We start from the raw sequence: 19,521 nt of genomic DNA, 5'->3' as shown, positions 1-19,521 counted from the left end.
TATCACTTATATGTGGAATCTAAAAAAATGCAACGGACTAATGATACAACAAAAAAGAAGCAGACTCACAGATGCAGAGAACAAACTAGTGGTTACAGAGCAGGGGGGCAGGGGGCAATGTAAGGGTTGGGGAGTGGCAGGCAGAAACCACTGGGGTAAGATAGGCTCAAGGTATTGACAATGTGGGGAATATAGCCAATATTTTCTAATAACTGTAAATGGAAAGTAACCTTTCAAAATGTTGAAAACTTTTAAAAATATGTATTTTTTTAAAAAAGAAAGAAAACTTAAGGAAATAAACAAAAGAAAGAAAATATAAAAGGAAATCTTTGTGACCTTAGGTTAGGCAAAGATTCCTTAAATATGATACCAAAAATACCTCCCATAACAGAAAAGTGTTAAATTGGGTATCATCAAAATTAATAACTTCCATTCTTTGAAATACTCTTTAGATATGAAAAAGACAAGCCACAGACTGAAAGAAAACATTTGTAAATCATATATCGAATAAATGAATTTTAACCAGATATACAACTGTCAAAAAATAAGAAAACAGACAACCCAATTTTAAAAAACGCACGCAAAATACACCAAATAATATACATGAATGGTAAATAAATGCAAGAAAAGATGCTCATCTTTAGTCATTAGGAAAATGCCAACTAAAACCATAATAAGGTATCATTACATACCTTATTAGACTCTAAAATAAAGACTGATCATACCAAATGTTGGAAATCATGTGGAACAAATGCAACTCTCTCATATACTGCTGGTAAGAACGTCAAACGAAACAACTTTGAAAAACAGTTTGGCAGTTTCGTAAAAAGAATTACCGTATCACATCATATAGCTACTCAGGAGAAATGAAAGCATATGTCTGCATAAAGACATATGCATGAATATTCACAGCAACTTCATTTGTAATAGTCAAACACTGGAGCCAATCTAAACTGCCATCAATAGGTAAATGGATAAACAAATTGTGGCATATTCATTAAATAAAATACTACTCAGCAATAGAAGAACATACTAATTAATACACACGAATGAATTTCAAAATATTTATGCTGAGTTAAAGAATCCAGAAACACATGTATACACTATAATATACTATAACCCCATTTATTAAAAATTCTAGAAAATTAATCAATTTCTTGAAAAATCCTATTTAGCTTTCAAGACTCAGTACTGAAGCATCCCCTTCTTTTTGAAAACTAATCTACAGTGAATCAGATCAGCAGTTGCCCAAGGACAGAAATAGAGGCGAAAGGGAGATTTTAAAAGGGCAGAAGGAAACTTTTGGAGGTGATGGATCTGTTCATTATCTTGACTGCGTCACAGTTTCACAAAAGTACACATAATTTACCAAAGTTATCAAATTGTACAGTTCAAATACATGCAGCCTATTGAATGTCAATTATATCTCAAAGTTACTAAGTTTTTTAAAAAGAAAGGAAAAAAACACCAATCTGCTCATTACACTGCTCTTTTTAATATCCTTTAAAGTTTCCATCATCACCTAACAAGGTCAAGTCCAAATTTCTAAGTATGGCATACAAAGAGTTTTTGTCTACATTTTCAACCTCCTGACTTATTACTCTCCCCATATCTTTTTTTAGTTCAAGCATTTCATACTGCGTGATTGATATCTGTATGTCTCTGTGTACGTAATTTTCTCTATTCCTGAAACAGCCTGCCAGAATCATCCTCTTGAAGATATCCTATTTAGCTTTCAAGATCCAGACCTCAAATGTCTCCTCCGTTTTAAAATCTTTCCTGATACTCTTTCTCAATTCCTTAACCAGGCAGAGCTGGTTGTTTCCTCTTTGGTCCCAGCAGTGTTTACCTACCTTGCACTAATTCTTTATATGTCTACCTCTTTTCTCCACACTATTCAAAAGTAATGTAAATGTCTTGTATTTATAACCTCAATGCCTAACATGGCAGATGGTACAAAGTAAACACAAAATAATGTTTGTTGGATCAGACTGCAATGAATTAAACTGATTTTCAATCTCATGACTTTCCAGACAGAAGGTCATGATTTAGACCTAGTTGCTGTGATTCAAATAAATATGTTAAAGGCTTCATGTTTGATGATCCGATGCTTTAGAAGCATTTTAATATATTTCCAGTATTCAGAAAAGTACAGATATTACTGTACCAAATATACCCATCGCCTACCCAGATATGTCATATCTTAACATTTCTCCAAATGTACTTCAGATTTTCTTCCTTTTGGGGGGCAGAAGTTGTCCAACATTATACATATAGATAACGTCCCTTGGGTATTCCTCTCAAGGCAACCACTACTCTGAAGTTGTTTATCACACCCATGCTTATGTATGCTCCTGAATAATGTATTGTTTTACTTTTTAAAATTTTATGTTGTGGTATACTGAATATATCTTTTCCCCATTTTGCTCTTTTCACTAAACATTGCATTTTTGAGATTTATTCATGCTGATGATACATGTAACTCTAGTTTAGTCATTTAAATTGGTATATAGTTTTCTAGTATATGAACAATGTTAGTTTATCAATCCTCTTTACAGCACACTTTGTTTCTAATTTTTCACCACAACAAACAACATAGCTTATGATGTCAGACATGTCATGTGCACCTACAAATTTGTCTAAGGAATTAACAAATTACTCTCCAAAGTATACCAATTTTTACTTCCATTGGCAGTGTATGAGAACTTCTATTGCTCCACACCCTTACCAATACTTAGTATCAACAGACTTCTTAATTTTTGCCAACCTATTGAGAATGACAGTATTTTCCCTGTTTTAAGTTTCATTTCCCCACTAGTGAGACTGAATATCTTATTGATAATTTATATTTTCTGTATTTATGTGTAGCCTTTGACTTGTTTTCTATTGATTTATATTTACATGTATAATTTATATTGATTTACTACCTATCAATATAAGTATATAGACAATATACATCAGTACAAATAAAAAATTAAGACTGTCTCAACTCTCAACTTCATACTTAAGAAGTAAGTACCTCAGTTTCTTCCTCTGTAAAACAGGAATAATAACCTCACAGAAATGTTACAATGATTAAATGAGTTAATAACATACCTAAACTGCTTGGAATAGTGCCTGGAACATAGTACGTGGTATACAATTATTAACCACTAATATTTGTTTTATAAATCTTCTGCTAGTGGGCTTCCCTGGTGGTGCAGTGGTTGAGAATCTGCCTGCTAATGCAGGGTACACGGGTTCCTAACCTGGTCTGGGAGAATCCCACATGCCGCGGAGCAACTAGGCCCGTGAGCCACAACTACTTAGCCTGCACGTCTGGAGCCTGTGCTCTGCAACAAGAGAGGCCACGACAGTGAGAGGCCTGTGCACAGCGATGAAGAGTGGCCCCCGCTTGCCACAACTAGAGTAAGCCCTCGCACAGAAACGAAGACCCAACACAGCCAAAAATAAAAATTAAAAGAAGGCTCAACATTTAAAAAAAAAAAAATCTTCTGCTAGTCATATTGGTTGCAAATACCTTCTCAGAGGCTGTGACTTATTTGTTACTTTGTTAAAGTATGTTTGTGGAAAAAATTCTAATTTTTTTTTTTTTTGCGGTAAGTGGGCCTCTCGCTGTTGTGGCCTCTCCCGTTGCGGAGCACAGGCTCCGGACGCACAGGCTCAGCGGCCATGGCTCACAGGCCCAGCTGCTCCGCGGCATGTGGGATCTTCCCGGACTGGGACACGAACCCGTGTCCCCTGCATCAGCAGGTGGACTCTCAACCACTGCGCCACCAGGGAAGCCCAGAAATTCTAAATTTTAATGGAGTCAACTTTTCCTTTCCTTTGATATCTGTGTTCTTAAACGTCCTTCTCTCCCTAATGCTCTATTTCTTTATAAGATAGGTCTAACTTTCCCTTTCATATCTTGATTTAATATCTCACTAAAGAAAATCTCACACGCTCAACTTTAAAATTATGTTAAAATATACTTCTAAATAACTTAAAAATAATTTTGTTCCCCAAGCAAAAATCCTATTTTTTTATTACAATAAACAATTGTTCCTAACCAGAGAAAAATTAAAATACACAACTATATACAAATAAAATAAATTTACAATTACTCTTACCCTATGACATCTTTCAAAGGCTTGCTTGGTTTCTTGTAAAAGATTAACCACCACTTCTTGGGATAGGAAAGTCTCTCCATGAGTATCGATACTTGGTCCCAGTGGTAAGTTGGTACGCTGTCTAATTCTCTCTTTCAAATCTTGAATACTAGTGCATAATACCAACAAATGAAAAAAGAACACTACTATACATAGATTTCAATTTCAAATACTCTCAAACTTAGTATACATGAACTAAGAAAAAGAAAGAAGAAAGAAAAATAGACCAACAGCCAGGAAACCTAAAACTTCTAATTTCAGTAAGTAGTTCTGTAAAGTGAAGCAAGCATTAATCTCTAAACAGAAGATGTTCGTCTGAAAAATGAGTAGATTTGGAGTTATTATCTCTAAAGTCTCTTTCAACTCTACAATTCTGACTCAGTAGCCCAAAACTCCTTGTCTGGTTTCCTTGGGAAGTGGGCTTTTCCGAATAAGTTAATATTCCAGATAACTAAATGGTCCTGCTTAAAACAAACTTTAAAATTTTAAAGATTTTTAAACATATTAACCCTTTAAACATATTGTACATTTCATTATTATTAAACATAATTTAGCTTTTCTCAATGACTGAGGGTCATTAAGAACTTTTATTACATGATAGTATCTTTAGAAAATTACTTTATTTTTTGGTCCTAGAATATATAGCTCCAGACTGTGAACTAATTTTTCAAAAAATTCTCATGATTGTTTTTTAGGTTTTCTCTTTTACTTGCTACTGCCTTTGAGATGTCACTTCTTATTCCTAATTATAATCTCTCCATGATCATTATTTAATATATGACAGACTGGGAAACAAGAAAATGATTTGGGTGTGCATTATGTGAACTGTCAACTCTGATTATATGGCTCCACAGAAGTCATTCTGATTCATCCAAAAATCAACTCAATTCCAGATAGTTGAGATCTAGATAACTGAGTTGCCACCAATTCTTACAGCAAATCATTTAATTTTATTCTAGTAGGTAAGTACATTCACGTTTTAATGTATTACTTAAATAATTTTATGCCCAAGTCATGAAAAAGCTCAGGGTACAAAATTGTGATCTGCATTTTTTTTTTAACCACACCTGCAATAGCAGCAATAAAACAATGTGCTTCCTAGTCAATAACCTGGAATAATTTACTCAGTCTAAAAAAAGGAAGGAAGGAAGGCAGGCAGGAAGGGCGCGAGGGAGGAACTCTTTACGGTACTAGTATTCTGCTTTACATTTTAATAATGTTATGTAGGAACATTTCAACATGTGGCTTGAAGGACAGGATTTGATGAATGGTGTAAACAAACTGAATTAAAAAAATTCTTCACAGAAAATTCTAATGACTATCAATATTTCACAAGTTTGTCCAAATATAATAGCTTTTAATATCTTTAGTTTTAACTATAACATTTAACAAAAACACTTACCCTCCTGTGCCAATCGATCTCTTTTGATGGTTTTTTGAATCATAATAGCGCTGTAGGATCATAGCACTTCTGCTTTTCAAATATCCAGTCTCCACTTCAATATAGTTCTCCAAATAGGAAATGAAAATGGACTTGATAAGCTTAGACAAGAAAGTCTGTTTATCAGTACCTAAGTTAAACTCCATCAACTTGCTGGAAAGATTTGTGGTTCTTTTCATGCAAAAGGGAGAAAAAAGATTAATGTATATTGTAGGTATAGTAACAATATTTAAGAAATACATATTTTTATAACATGACTTTTTAATAACTTATGTTACACCATCATTTCTTAAACCCTGGGAAGTTACTCAGGATGCAGACGGCGACTGTACAGGGTTATATATATTAAGTAGAATGAATATTACAAACAACATCATGGTTTTGAAAACTACCATAAACTCCTAGAGATGACTCAGGAGAGGAAACTAAGGCAACCAACCAGACTAGAAATGGCAACAGTGGCAGAATGGCTTCAAGTATGCCACATTCATGACATGGTACCCAAGTCAAAATATTGAGAAGTCTATGCGCTGTTCATTCTCTTTAGTCTTTGTCCCTGGACTTTCCTCTAATTTTCTGTTTCTCACTGTTGAAGATAGGCTCACAATAGTGCTGTTGCTGAGATGGACTTCCTGATTATAGTTACTTTTGAAAACCCTCTTCTCAAAGTGATGACAATAAAGAAAAGCAATAGAGTTGGAAAAAAAACTCCACATGAAGCTTCTACAAAGTATAACACTGCCATTTACAAAAGCACAAGACAAATTTTCACATCAGACTTAAGTCTGAAATTGTCATATAAGAGTTTGTCACTCTGGGGGCTTCCCTGGTGGCGCAGTGGTTAAGAATCCGCCTGCCAATGCAGGGGACACGCGTTTGAGCCCTGGTCCGGAAAGATCCCACATGCCGCAAAGCAAATAAACCCATGCACCACAACTACTGAGCCTGCGCTCTAGAGCCCGTGCTCCACAACAAGAGAAGCCACTGCAATAAGAAGCCCGGGCACCACAACAAAGAACAGCCGCCGTTCGCCGCAACTAGAGAAAGCCTGCACGCAGCAACAAAGACCCAACACAGCCAAAAAGAAATAAAAATAAAATAAAAAAATTTAGAAGAGAGTTTGTCACTCCCTTTCTCAACTTTTAAAGTTTTAACTGCAGATAAATGTAATAATACTAGTTCTTAAAGAAAAGAATTAAAGAATAATGAACTAGCTTACAATTAAAATCAGAAACAAAATTCTCAAGTCTTAAACAAGGTTTTTATATTTCATTAAAGTACATTAATATAAAGCATAATATCCAATTCCTTAAGTTAACATGCTAAGAATGCTGCTCTTGTACAATACTAGTCTATACAGCCGAGTATTTAATGCTAAAAGGTATATTGCTATCTGACAAACTGTTACTCAAAAATACCTGAATACTTCCCCATTTTCTATTTGAAAAAAAGAAAATGTGAGATATTACTATTTTCTAATAATTAAAAATATACCTTGTATATAAATCGTAGAGACTTTTGAGATACTGCTCTGCATCCGACTTCCTACATTCTTCTAACTGGTCTTTCACAAAGCTCTAAAACAAAAAGTCAACATTCTGTCAATTAAGTAAATATTAAATTATATAGTCAATATTTTTTTCTCTAGAATTACTCCACATTCTTCAACTGTTCTAACTTAAAATCCAGTGGAAAAGGCAGTGCATAGAAAAGAGACCAATATAAAAAAAATAGGTTTTTAATTTTTACTGCTTCTCATATTTACTCATACATCTTATCAGTGTTGGGAATAAGCATTAAGAATCTCAAATACCTTGTCTTTTGAAATCTGCCTATCCTGCCTCATGGGTACATTGGGGAAAAAAAAAAAAATCCCAAAAAACAAAACCTGAAGCTATATCAATATGGTCAATTCCTTAAAGCAGCTTTTCCCAAACTGTAGTCTAAGTAACACTAGTGTCCTTTGAGACACTACTGTAAAATTGGGAAATGCTGTACATTACATCTCCACTTCTAGAGAATCACAATACATATTAGTATCTTTAAAGGCTATTAAAAGTCCTGAATTGTGTTGTAAAGACAACCCTTATTTAATGTTGCTCAATCCATTGGTAAACATAGTTTAGGAAATGTTGCCTTAAAGTACAGAGCTATGGAAGTCAAGGTTGTAAATGAAATTCCTGTTTTCTTTTAATCTTAGTACCATATTATAAAAAATTCTACAGATTGAGCTTGTAATTCCTGTTCAATTTCAAAATGCCATTTATTGGTTAAGGTAAGAAACCAATAAAAATTAAAACTTTGGCTAACCTACCACACAACCTGATACATATGTAATTTCAAACACATCCTCTGCTGACACTGAGTGATTACCACCTTTTTTCTTAGTAAACATTTTTTTTTTTAAAGCATGACACTGTCATTCCTTTCTCCTACACTTAATAAGTGGATTACTATGCCTAAGGATATTATACAAACTAAATTTTAAAAACTTTTAAAACATAGAGGAAAAAAATCACATATTGCCTTAAGTACTTAGTCATTGTTTAAAATTACCTGTAGTTTGATTTCAAATACATTTTGAATAAGTTTAGCCAGTACTGTTTCTGGATTACTAAAGATATCTCCAACTTGTTTGTTCACCCGTTGACAGAGTATTGCTGCGTCTTCAAATATATCATTTCTCAAGTAAGCACCCTAAACAGCAGAGGAAATTTACATTGAATATATAATTTTAAAATGCTTTTTAAAAATACAAATTAGCATAAAATAAAATACAATAAAGTATACTGTTACCTCCTGGCACTGCTTTATATAAACATCAACACAATGGGAATAACCCTAGGAAAAAGAAAGAAATACATATCACTCTTTTGGTTCAATTATAACAATAATAACAACAATGTCAATAAAAGAGGTATTATATGTAATAAAGCTATGTCTATGCCTCAATAAATGGCCAACGGTAATAGCTACTCTCTGGTTCCTATATTCCAAACTTAAGGTCAATCCTTCTTGCTTTTGAATTATTTCATCAAATGTTTGACTGAAAAAAAAAAAATACATTAAATACCCAGAAGGCAGACAATATGATTTTCTATGTCAAACTACATAAAAATTCAGTGAAAAAATATTAATCTTATTGAATATAAGATCCTTATTTAAATAATATTACCTAAAATTTAATATCATTTCTGGAGAAAGATACAAATGTACATTCAAATTATTCCAAATAATGAAAATTATCAGTGACTCATACAACTGGGGAAAAACAGAGACTATAATATATAGAATTCATATAACCTCTGTACTCTTTAAGACTAATCTGCATTTTAAACTTTTACTATTTACCTTAAAATGGAGTAAAACAGCTGCTACTTCTCTCATTCTGGAGATTTCACCTCTTCTTTGAGCACCAGTAAACTCCTGTATCAGTTGGCATTCTAAGTCATGGTATTTACCTAAAAATAGAAAGTCATTCAGCTACAATGAGACAAAGTATCCAAGTTATTTATGAGTATATGGTTTCTTTACAAAGATAATGACTAGGAATCTAGCTTTCTTTTAAAAGAATTGCAAAAACTATATGAGATTATAGGTAGTGGATCAAAACCCGACAATATACTGTGGTATATAAATATGTATTTTAAACCAAAAAATCTTCCCAACTGGTAAAACAGGTGAGCTCCTACAGTGTGACTGCCATTTATCACTGCTATGTAAAAAAGCAGCTGGCTGGCAATATCGTTCTCAATGGTGAAAAACTGAAACCATTTCCTCTAAGATCAGGAACAAGACAAGGTTGTCCACACCCACCACTATTATTCAACATAGTTTTGGAAGTTTTAGCCAGAGCAATCAGAGAAGAAAAAGAAATAAAAGGATTCCAAATCAGAAAAGAAGAAGTAAAGCTGTCACTGTTTGCAGATGACATGATACTATACATAGAGAATCCTAAAGATGTTACCAGAAAACTACTAGAGCTAATCAATGAATTTGGTAAAGTAGCAGGATACAAAATTAATGCACAGAAATCTCTCGCATTCCTATACACTAATGATGAAAAATCTAACAGAGAAATTAAGGAAACATATCCATTTACCAATGCAACAAAAAGAATAAAATACCTAGGAATAAACCTACCTAGGGAGACAAAAGACCTGTATGCAGAGAACTATAAGACACTGATGAAAGAAATTAAAGATGATACAAACAACTGGAGAGATATACCATGTTCTTGGATTGGAAGAATCAACAATGTGAAAATGACTCTACTACCCAAAGCAATCTACAGATTCAATGCAATCCCTATCAAACTACCAATGGCATTTTTCACAGAACTAGAACAAAAAATTTCACAATTTGTATGGAAACACAAAAGACCCCGAATAGCAAAAGCAATCTTGAGAAAGAAAAACAGAGCTGGAGGAATCAGGCTCCCAGGCTTCAGACTATGCTACAAAGCTACAGTAATCAAGGCGGTATGGTACTGGCACAAAAACAGAAATATAGATCAATGGAACAGGATAGACAGCCCAGAGATAAACCCACGCACATATGGTCACCTTATTTTTGATAAAGAAGACAAGAATATACAGTGGAGAAAAGACAGCCTCTTCAATAAGTGGTGCTGGGAAAACTGGACAGCTACATGTAAAAGAATGAAATTAGAACACTCCCTAACACCATACACAAAAATAAACTCAAACTGGACTAAACACCTAAATGTAAGGCCAGACACTATAAAACTCTTAGAGGAAAACATAGGCAGAACACTCTATGACATAAATCACAGCAAGATCCTTTTTGACCCACCTCCTAGAGAAATGGAAATAAAAACAAAAATAAACAAATGGGACCTAATGAAACTTAAAAGCTTTTGCACAACAAAGGAAACCATAAACAAGACAAAAAGACAACCCTCAGAATGGGAGAAAATATTTGCAAATGAAGCAACTGACAAAGGATTCATCTCCAAAATTTACAAGCAGCTCAATATCAAAAAAACAAACAACCCAATCCAAAAATGGGTAGAAGACCTAAATAGACATTTCTCCAAAGAGGATATACAGATTGCCAACAAACACATGAAAGGATGCTCAACATCACTAATCATTAGAGAAATGCAAATCAAAACTACAATGAGGTATCACCTCACACCAGTCAGAATGGCCATCATCAAAAAATCTACAAACAATAAATGCTGGAGAGGGTGTGGAAAAAAGGGAACCCTCTTGCACTGCTGGTGGGAATGTGAATTGGTACAGCCACTATGGAGAACAATATGGAGGTTCCTTAAAAAACTAAAAATAGAACTACCATACTACCCAGCAATCCTACTACTGGGCATATACACTGAGAAAACCATAATTCAAAGAGTCATGTACCACAGTGTTCATTGCAGCTCTGTTTACAATAGCCAGGACATGGAAGCAACCTAAGTGTCCATCAAGAGATGAGTGGATAAAGATGTGGCACATATATACAATGGAATATTACTCAGCCATAAAAAGAAACAAAATTGAGTTATTTGTAGTGAGGTGGATGGACCTAGAGTCAGTCATACAGAGTGAATTAAGTCTGAAAGAGAAAAACAAATACTGTATAGTAACACGTATCTGTGGAATCTAAAAAAAAAAAAAAATGGTTCTGATGAACCTAGGGGCAGGACAGGAATAAAGACACAGGCATAGAGAATGGACTTGAGGACATGGGGAGGGGCAAGGTTAAGCTGGGATGAAGTGAGAGAGTAACACTGACATATATACAGTACCAAATGTAAAACAGCTAGTGGGAAGCAGCTGCATAGCACAGGGAGATAAGTTCAGTCCTCTGTGACCACCTAGAGGGGTGGGATAGGGAGGGTGGGAAGGAGACGCAATAGGCAAGAGATATGGGGATATGTGTATATGTATAGCTGATTCACTTTGTTATAAAGCAGAAACTTAACACACCATTGTAAAGCAATTATACTCCAATAAAGATGTTAAAAAAAAAAAAAAGCAGCTGCCTGGGAAAAGCCTTCTGGATGTCATTTGTGATAGCAAGAGACAGGAAAATCTTAAACCTGAATTTATGGAAAGGGTGAGCAGAATTATAAAACACTTTACGAGAGTTCAGATGCCTTTATTACAAACAATGGCAGATTCAATACCAAGGTACACCTTAAGACAACATGTGGTATTTGATTCACTACATTCTTGAGGCTATTACGGTACACTTTTGGGAAAACAGGTGGTCTCTGAACTTCAATGACTTCCCAAAACAGTGACTTAGACTACCATGGGAGCCTGTAAATATAGCAGCTTTTAAAGAAATTCAGAATGATCTGCTTAAAATACAATCCAAAGATCAAGAATCAAGCTATCATGTAAGAAGTTAAATAGGTACCGAAATGGTCATTACGAGCTAGCTTTAAAAAAAGAGAACCTACATTAGGTCTGTATGTATGAATACAAAAACAATCCCCAAGATACATTGTTAAATTAAAAACACAAGGTATGGAAGCTATTTGTATAGTATGCCAAGAACACAAGGTATGGAAGCTATTTGTATAGCATGCCACCAATTATTTTAAAATAAATGCGGACAGCAGAACTAAATTCTACACATTATATACATGATCTATGTCTTATGCTTGTATATCCATAGAATATTCTGGAAGAATACTCAAGAAATTGATAACAATTGTTTCAAGGAAGAGGAATCAAACTCAGGGATGGGGTGGGAGGATGACATTGTTCCCACTCTCTTCTTTTACTATTTTCTATTTTTTTATACAAGTAGTTTGATTACCTATCCAAAACAGTTAAATAAATAGAACCCCACTTACTTGCAATTTTGGATTTAACTTCTGAAAATCTGAAAGATAAAAACCAATGATGAGGTTCATTATTTGTGACAAATGTACCATAGTAATTTAAGATGTTAATAAAAGGGGAAACTGGTTTGGGGGGTACATAGGAACCCTCTATACTAAATATTGTCAGAAAAAAAAGGAAGGAAGCAGGGGGAGGGAGGGAGGGGAGGGAAAGACAAAGCCAGAGGTGAGAGAGTACTGATAGTAGGAAGCATGCCATGTAACAAAACTGAATTTGGGCAATCCAGATGGGGTCTCTGGTTCTCACTGAGGAAATTCACATTGAACAACCAATTCCCCCACCCCGTTTTTTAAATTTTTTAATTTATTTTTTGATGTGGACCATTTTTTTTTAAAGTCTTTATTGAACTTGCTATAATATTGCTTTTATGTTTTGGTTTTTTGGCCCAGAGCCATGTGGGATCTTTAGCTCCAACCAGGGATCAAACCTGCACCCCCTGCATTAGAAGGCGAAGTCTTAACCACTGGACTACCAGGGAAGTCCCACCAATTCCCTTTTAAAGGGAGGAATTCTGTATGAGGCATTAACAACCCAGAAAGCCCCAACAACTGGGTTACTGTCCCTACTCATATTCACTGGCATTTTAAATTCACTTGATATTTGTCTATTTTCCCCTCAGCTGGGATTTCCTCATATGACGTTCCACTATTGTTACTTAAAGAAAAACAACTATAAAATAAGCATATACAAATGAGTTATTTTAAAACTAGAAAAATAAAATAGAAGCCATAAAAAGGACCCAGCAATGTGCCTAGCATTCAACCTCTGCAAATTCAAAAACTAAAATATCATACACTACCATACACTAGAACTTTTTTCAAATCATAAGTATCCAGGGGGAATGCACAACATGGAAAATTAATGTTGAGAGATCTTATGCAATTAGTTTGAAGAGACAGGACAGTGGCTGGCAAAAGAGATGCCAAAGACAGATGAAGAAGCTAATAATTTAAAGATCTATATAAAATTGATATCAAAGTCACAGTGGATCACAAAGTATGATAGGCCATACTGATCTTTGTGAAATAATTAAACTTGATTAGGCTATATATTCAATTCTAAGGCCTGATAGGCTAAAACAAAACTGTAAGAGAAGCATGTAATTGAGAAGCAGGAGAAGATGAGTATATGCCTCTGTGTTTGTAGGGGTGGGAGACAGATGAAGCCAACAATTATGATGCAGTTATTGTGAGCCACATATTTTACCCATTTAAGAAAATGGTTTAACTCTGAAATAAAGTTAAAGAGAGGTTTTTTGTGAGCATTTAAAAATCATTGCTCATAATGCTGGACAAGTATGAAATTATTAATAATAGCTAAATGATAGATGATGATTACTGCTAATCCTTTATGATGATACAAAGTTCAGAGTAAAATAAGATATATTTGGGGGTAGGGAATTCACTTTCACTCTATGTTTGGGACATAATGGACAAGCTTTAAGTATAGCAATACATTTACATTCTACCTGTACCTCAGGATTTTCAAGTATTACCAAAAGAATAAAATACGTATATTATCTGTTAAAAGGGAAGACATTTTTTCCAGATATTTAAATGGGAGAACCACCGCTAACAAGATTTTATTATAGAGTCTGACATTCCATGAACTAAAGGAAATCATGAAAGAATTTCCTTCTCAGTGAAGTTCTTTTAGGATGAAACCATTAATACCTAACTTAGCAATGGCCCCAGGGCCTTGCATCTAAAACAGGACTTCTTAACCTGAAGTCCCTAGGAAGGAGCCTACAGATAGGCTAAAGGGTCTAAAACTCCATGAAATTGTATACAACGGCCTGTGTATCTGATTTTTTTAAGGAAATTTCATAGCTTTCACCAGCTTTTCAAAGGTGTCCAAGACCCCTAAAAGCTTAAGAATTCTCATGTAGACAGAAGAAAAAGGAGCTCAAGAGCCCCATGTTTAAGCTTTCTCTGTCCCCTTCTAGTCTGTTGATCAAAGTCCAAAAAAAAAAGAAAATTCAAAATCTTACTCTAATTTCAAAATTCTCCATCAATTTTTTTCAAAAGAAAAACATAAGATTGAAATTATTTCAAGATATATCATTAAATTTAGTTGTTAAGATACCACATTTTTTTCAATCAGCTATTACATACTGTACCTGTACAAAGGCAGTCCTCAATAAGTTCTTGTTGAATTAATGAGCAAAATCATACAGGAAAAAGTACAATTTTATTCTATACACTACACCATATACCCAAATTAGCTCTTGAGAAATAAACTTGCCTATCAAAAGGTAACTCTTGGGCAATTAGGTGCAACTTCTGAATGATGTCTGCTGCCTCCTTTATCTATTAAAAAACAAAAGCAATAATTTTACAAAACCTTTATACATATCAAAAAATAATTTTATATTTAAAAACAGTAATATTCTTCTATGTATGCCCACAGACCCTCACCCAAACAATTTTCTTTAAAAAACACAACAAATAAAATCTTATGAGCAACAGGAATACATCTGGGGTATCACCAATAATGAATCAATAAAACATAAATATTTGTCATTATTGTACTGAAATTTTGTGATTTTATAATGCAACAATCCCTTCCCAATGAAACCTGCAGTTCAAGTTTACTCCGAATAAATTCAAATCATTGACTGCTGAAAGCAAGTTTAAGTATCTTTTGAGTTTGTGAAATGATAAACAAGATTTATAAAAATTCAGATCATACTGCTGTATAAATCCCATTTAAGTGAAGAAAATAACAACAAAATGCCTGTCATTTAATGAACATATCAAGTTATAAAACTTGTTATAAAAGCAAAGATTACATTTAATATGAAGTTTCTAGAATGGAATATGGTAAAGAAATGTTTGTACTTATTCAAGTTGTGGAACTGAAGGATTTAGGCAAGGGGTCCAAAATTCTTAAAATGCAGACATTTGTGCTTATTCACACTAAATGTATAGGGGAGTTATATAATGTTTACTTTTAAAAACAAATTTCAAATAAGTATTGAGTTTTATTTTGGCACACCTTTAAGTAAATGATTTTATGATCATTCACTTTCTTTTACACTAAAAAAAAAAAGAAGAGAGAGACTCATACAAACGTGAAGGAAGAGCTGAGAACATTAACAAAGATCTTTCTAACCGAGTACTCATGTGAAGTCTGGCAAGCAACTATGGAAAACAAAAGCAGGACCAAACGATATTGTTGTTTTGCCCAACAATAGTGAATACAGATAGCATTTCTGCTTCAGTTATCTCTTCTCTCCTAGTCAGCATGTCACTGTCATTTTCAGTTACCAGATGTTCACTCTATTCTACTGAACATGGGCACAGATGCCACTGCATTATCTCTTTTCACCATGCCATTTGGTTGTACTAGCAATGTCCACCCTTTTCTCCTCACCGATACTCCCTTCAGAAAGGACCTACATACATGTTTTATGTTCCTATCAGGAGTTTGTTCTTGTTGTTTCAAGAGATGGAAGTGTTTGCAAACTTCACTTAATATAGTAAGAAGTACAGCAGAGTAAATAACACTTGATTTTATGGAATTCCCATAGGTAATTATTTTATAAAAATTGTTTCAAGCACAAGTAGCTCTTAAGGTCATCCATCAGTTGAAATATACTATAAAAGTACAGAAGCTTTCAAAACCACAATCTAATAACTTGCTTATATCTGCTACTGATGTTAGGGTAAGGTGAGAGACCACCCATGCTAACAGGTTAAAGATAATCAGGGCCATCAGGCATTATCTACATGAAGAACATTAAGTTGTGATGCTAGGAAGAGAAACAACTAACATACTCTGTAATGACAGAGGTAAGAGGGAATATATACTATGGTCATAAAATGGGTTTTTTTCCCCAGAGAAGAAAATTAGAAGATTCTGAGAAGCAAAGATTTAAAAAAAGCAAAAATGACTTTGGAGCAGGAAGAAAAAGGAAAAAGATGGTTGTTATCTTTTCGCATTCTAATTCCTTCCAAAATCACACACCTCCCTAACTACATGGGTGATTTTCCTTTTCTTTCCATTGGGAAGGTGGCTGGCACACAGTGCAGAAATTGAGATACTTAGAAGTTTATCTAATAATTAGCAATCTAATACCATATATGATGTTCCTAAGTGTAGTTAACTGTGATAGTACCAGGCCAAAAATAATGATTCAACAGTAACCCAAAACTTATGGGAGATATGAGAGAAAAACAAGACAATTGGGAAAAGAGGACTAGAGTATAAGAAAAAAGGAACAAGATGAAAGAAAATGGGATATGGTAGAGAGTGAAGCAAAGGAGAGAAAATAAGAGGAAGTAGCTTAAGCACTGTTAGCTCTACTTGCTCTTCAAAAATTACAGACAGCTAATGACCAAGTGAATGAAGTAGCAAGAATATGAAGATTTCTTCTTCTTCTTTCAATCAAAATCTTAAAAATTAAGAGACAATAGTAATACCATGAACTACACAATTACTTGATAATTAAAATGTTTAAAGAAAAGTGTAAAAAACATAATTTCATTATGCAAAACATTACAAGCAATACAAATCAGGATAAAAATATGTGTAATCATTCAATTTTAAAATATTTATTTTCTCTAGATTCTAAATGGCTGCCTTGAGCTGCATCAAATAAACAGACCAACTCACACTGGGTAAAATATCGGCATTTTCTTTAAACAAAACATAAATATACGCTACAGTCCAACAGGTATAATCCAAGGTAACCCAAGGTATAAGACTTGAATTATATACCATTTTATATATATATAAATTTTTATATGTATAAATATGTACTTTTATAATACATTAGAAATATGTATGTTTATATTTAGGAAACATAAAATAAAAGCATTCCATAAGGTATCCTGAAAAACAGTTCAGTGTTCAAGTCGTGTGTGTGTGTGTGTGTGTGTATACACTATTATACATAAAAATCACGTGAATATATAAAAGCTAGATATTGCCAGTATTTTACAAGTGTTTAAGTATGATAATGTTCTTGATGTTAATCTTATCAGTTCTACTTTATATTACAAATGTAATTCCTGAAACTCATTATTTAAAATACTGCCTTTCTTTAGCGGAGTTACCTCTACATATGTAACCATTCCTTTTAAAGATCTCTAAAACTTATAAATTCTATACCCCTATATAGTTCCTACTCACAAAAAAATGTGTTGCTTAATTCAAAGTGAACTTCAGTACTACTTAGTTTTTAAAATTTCACTATCTGAGCTATCCCATGGAGTACACTCAGAAAAATTCTGGAAGACTGTATTCAACGTATTAGTGGACAATGTCACTATGTGCATATACCATCCATAAGAATGTCTATTTTTTCATGCATTTTGATTTTTTCCCCCGAGGGGAAGAAAGTGAGCTAAATAACCTCTTCCAAGATTGTACAGCAGCCAACACCATGCAACCTTAGACCAGGATTAAGTGACTAGTGCTATAAAAAAGATTAACATGAACAATTAATTCAGATTTTTCTATTCTCTTTGATCCAAAGTATGCTTTAATTCTTTGTAAAAGATCTTTATTCAAGTAACAAAAACTAGAAGCTCTGAATTCCTTGCACAGAAAGATACTTCAGCTTGTCAATGATTTAGGTCAGCCCACCCCCTCACCCAATGGAATGTGCCTATCAAATTCTGTTAATATTAAAAGTAAATTATGAGAAAGAAATATTTATTAAAATAGTTACCTCAACATTTCTAAACGATACAAATTTCATAAACAAAAATGCCAGGCAATCCAACTAAAAATCTGAATATATATAGTTGATCAGTAATCTGTAGATAAGTGTACATTTCAGAATAAAGACTTTTAATAAGTCACCTACTCAGTGATTTGAAGTCTGACTCTGGAAAGTAATAACTGCAGTTCATAATTAGGGCATTGTTATTAATGCTATAATTTGCTTTTATCCTTCTGACAGTGCTCACCTTTTCAGAATTTGTAAAAACATCAGATTTCAATTCTCCATCTAGAAACTCATTAAAGTATTTCATCAATTTCTGAGCCTCTACTGCCCGTTGTCTGGGTGTGTTTACCCCCTCCAACTGGTCTCCAAGGTGACAGACCTTGGTTGCTACATAGCTGATGTGCTCATCTAGTTCCTGGAAATGTTGGAAGGCAACCTAGGAAAAATGTGAACAAGCATAAAATACAATCAGAGAACCCAGATTAACTACAAATACTATCATTATTACCAAGGGGAATCTGCATTAGAAGTATTTGGAATCTATCACCTTAACTACTTAAAAACACATTATATTATGTAAATTACTGACTTTATTATTTTCTAACAGTTATACATGCTTAAGTGAAGGAATCTAAATATATGAAATCTGAGCAGAAATCAGCTTTCTAACCCCTAACACTAAAGAACAAAGAGCCCCTGGGAGGCAGCAATGCTAAACATGCTCTTCTAACTACATTTACAAAGGGCAATCAAGTTCCACATCAGGTCCAGGCTGTGAAAGAGGTTCAGAGGTTCCAGATTAAGTTTAGGGCCTAAGAATGGCTAAGAAGCTTGGCCTACTTACCCCAGAGTCAGTCTAGAGATCTAGTTTTACTCCCAAATGGTCTGAGGAAGAGTTCTGCACATGCTTTTCCCAGTTACACCAGCATTCTCATTAGGGTATATACCTCATGACTTTTGTGAAGCTTCCCAGACCAGGTTTCCTCTAGGGAAAAACTTCATCCAGGCAATAGTTGGTCTGGTATTATTATTTTGCTTGATGATTAAATGAGAATGCAAATAAATACCTAAATATCCAAGCTAATCATGATCCCCTAAAAATACAGGTCTACTGAATTATCATTCTTAAAAGTTTGCACTGTTAAAGAGAAAGCAAGGACCACACTGTAATGGATACCACCCCATCCTAAGGGAGTACTGTGATCCCAAACCAACACTCAGTAGGCAAGCAAGTGCACCAAGAGTGCCTGATAACAATTCATTAACATTTTATCCCATGAGATGGGAGCAGTATAAAGAAACCTCAACAATTCTGTTGCATTAGATTTTTTAAAAAAACTGAAAACTGAAAGGAAATAAAGATATTAAAGC

At 34.0% G+C, this 19,521-nt stretch overlaps 1 protein-coding gene across 2 annotated transcripts in view; it reads right to left on the bottom strand.

Annotated features, from left to right (window-relative positions):
- EXOC5 (exocyst complex component 5) overlaps window positions 1-19,521 on the bottom strand; it is a 51,912-nt gene that overhangs the window by 21,055 nt on the left and 11,336 nt on the right. For both annotated transcript variants that reach the window (XM_019923578.3, XM_019923585.3), the window contains 9 exons: window positions 18,392-18,586; window positions 14,718-14,782; window positions 12,425-12,453; window positions 8,944-9,053; window positions 8,389-8,433; window positions 8,149-8,289; window positions 7,087-7,169; window positions 5,554-5,763; window positions 4,113-4,260 (listed from right to left, as the gene is read on the bottom strand). In XM_019923578.3, coding sequence (XP_019779137.1) covers window positions 4,113-4,260; window positions 5,554-5,763; window positions 7,087-7,169; window positions 8,149-8,289; window positions 8,389-8,433; window positions 8,944-9,053; window positions 12,425-12,453; window positions 14,718-14,782; window positions 18,392-18,586 — 1,026 coding nt within the window. The remainder of the gene's footprint in view (window positions 1-4,112; window positions 4,261-5,553; window positions 5,764-7,086; window positions 7,170-8,148; window positions 8,290-8,388; window positions 8,434-8,943; window positions 9,054-12,424; window positions 12,454-14,717; window positions 14,783-18,391; window positions 18,587-19,521) is intronic.

The sequence above is a fragment of the Tursiops truncatus genome, chromosome 2, assembly GCF_011762595.2.
Source record: "Tursiops truncatus isolate mTurTru1 chromosome 2, mTurTru1.mat.Y, whole genome shotgun sequence".
Lineage (NCBI taxonomy): Eukaryota > Metazoa > Chordata > Mammalia > Artiodactyla > Delphinidae > Tursiops > Tursiops truncatus.
This window is presented reverse-complemented; position numbering and strand designations above follow the sequence as displayed.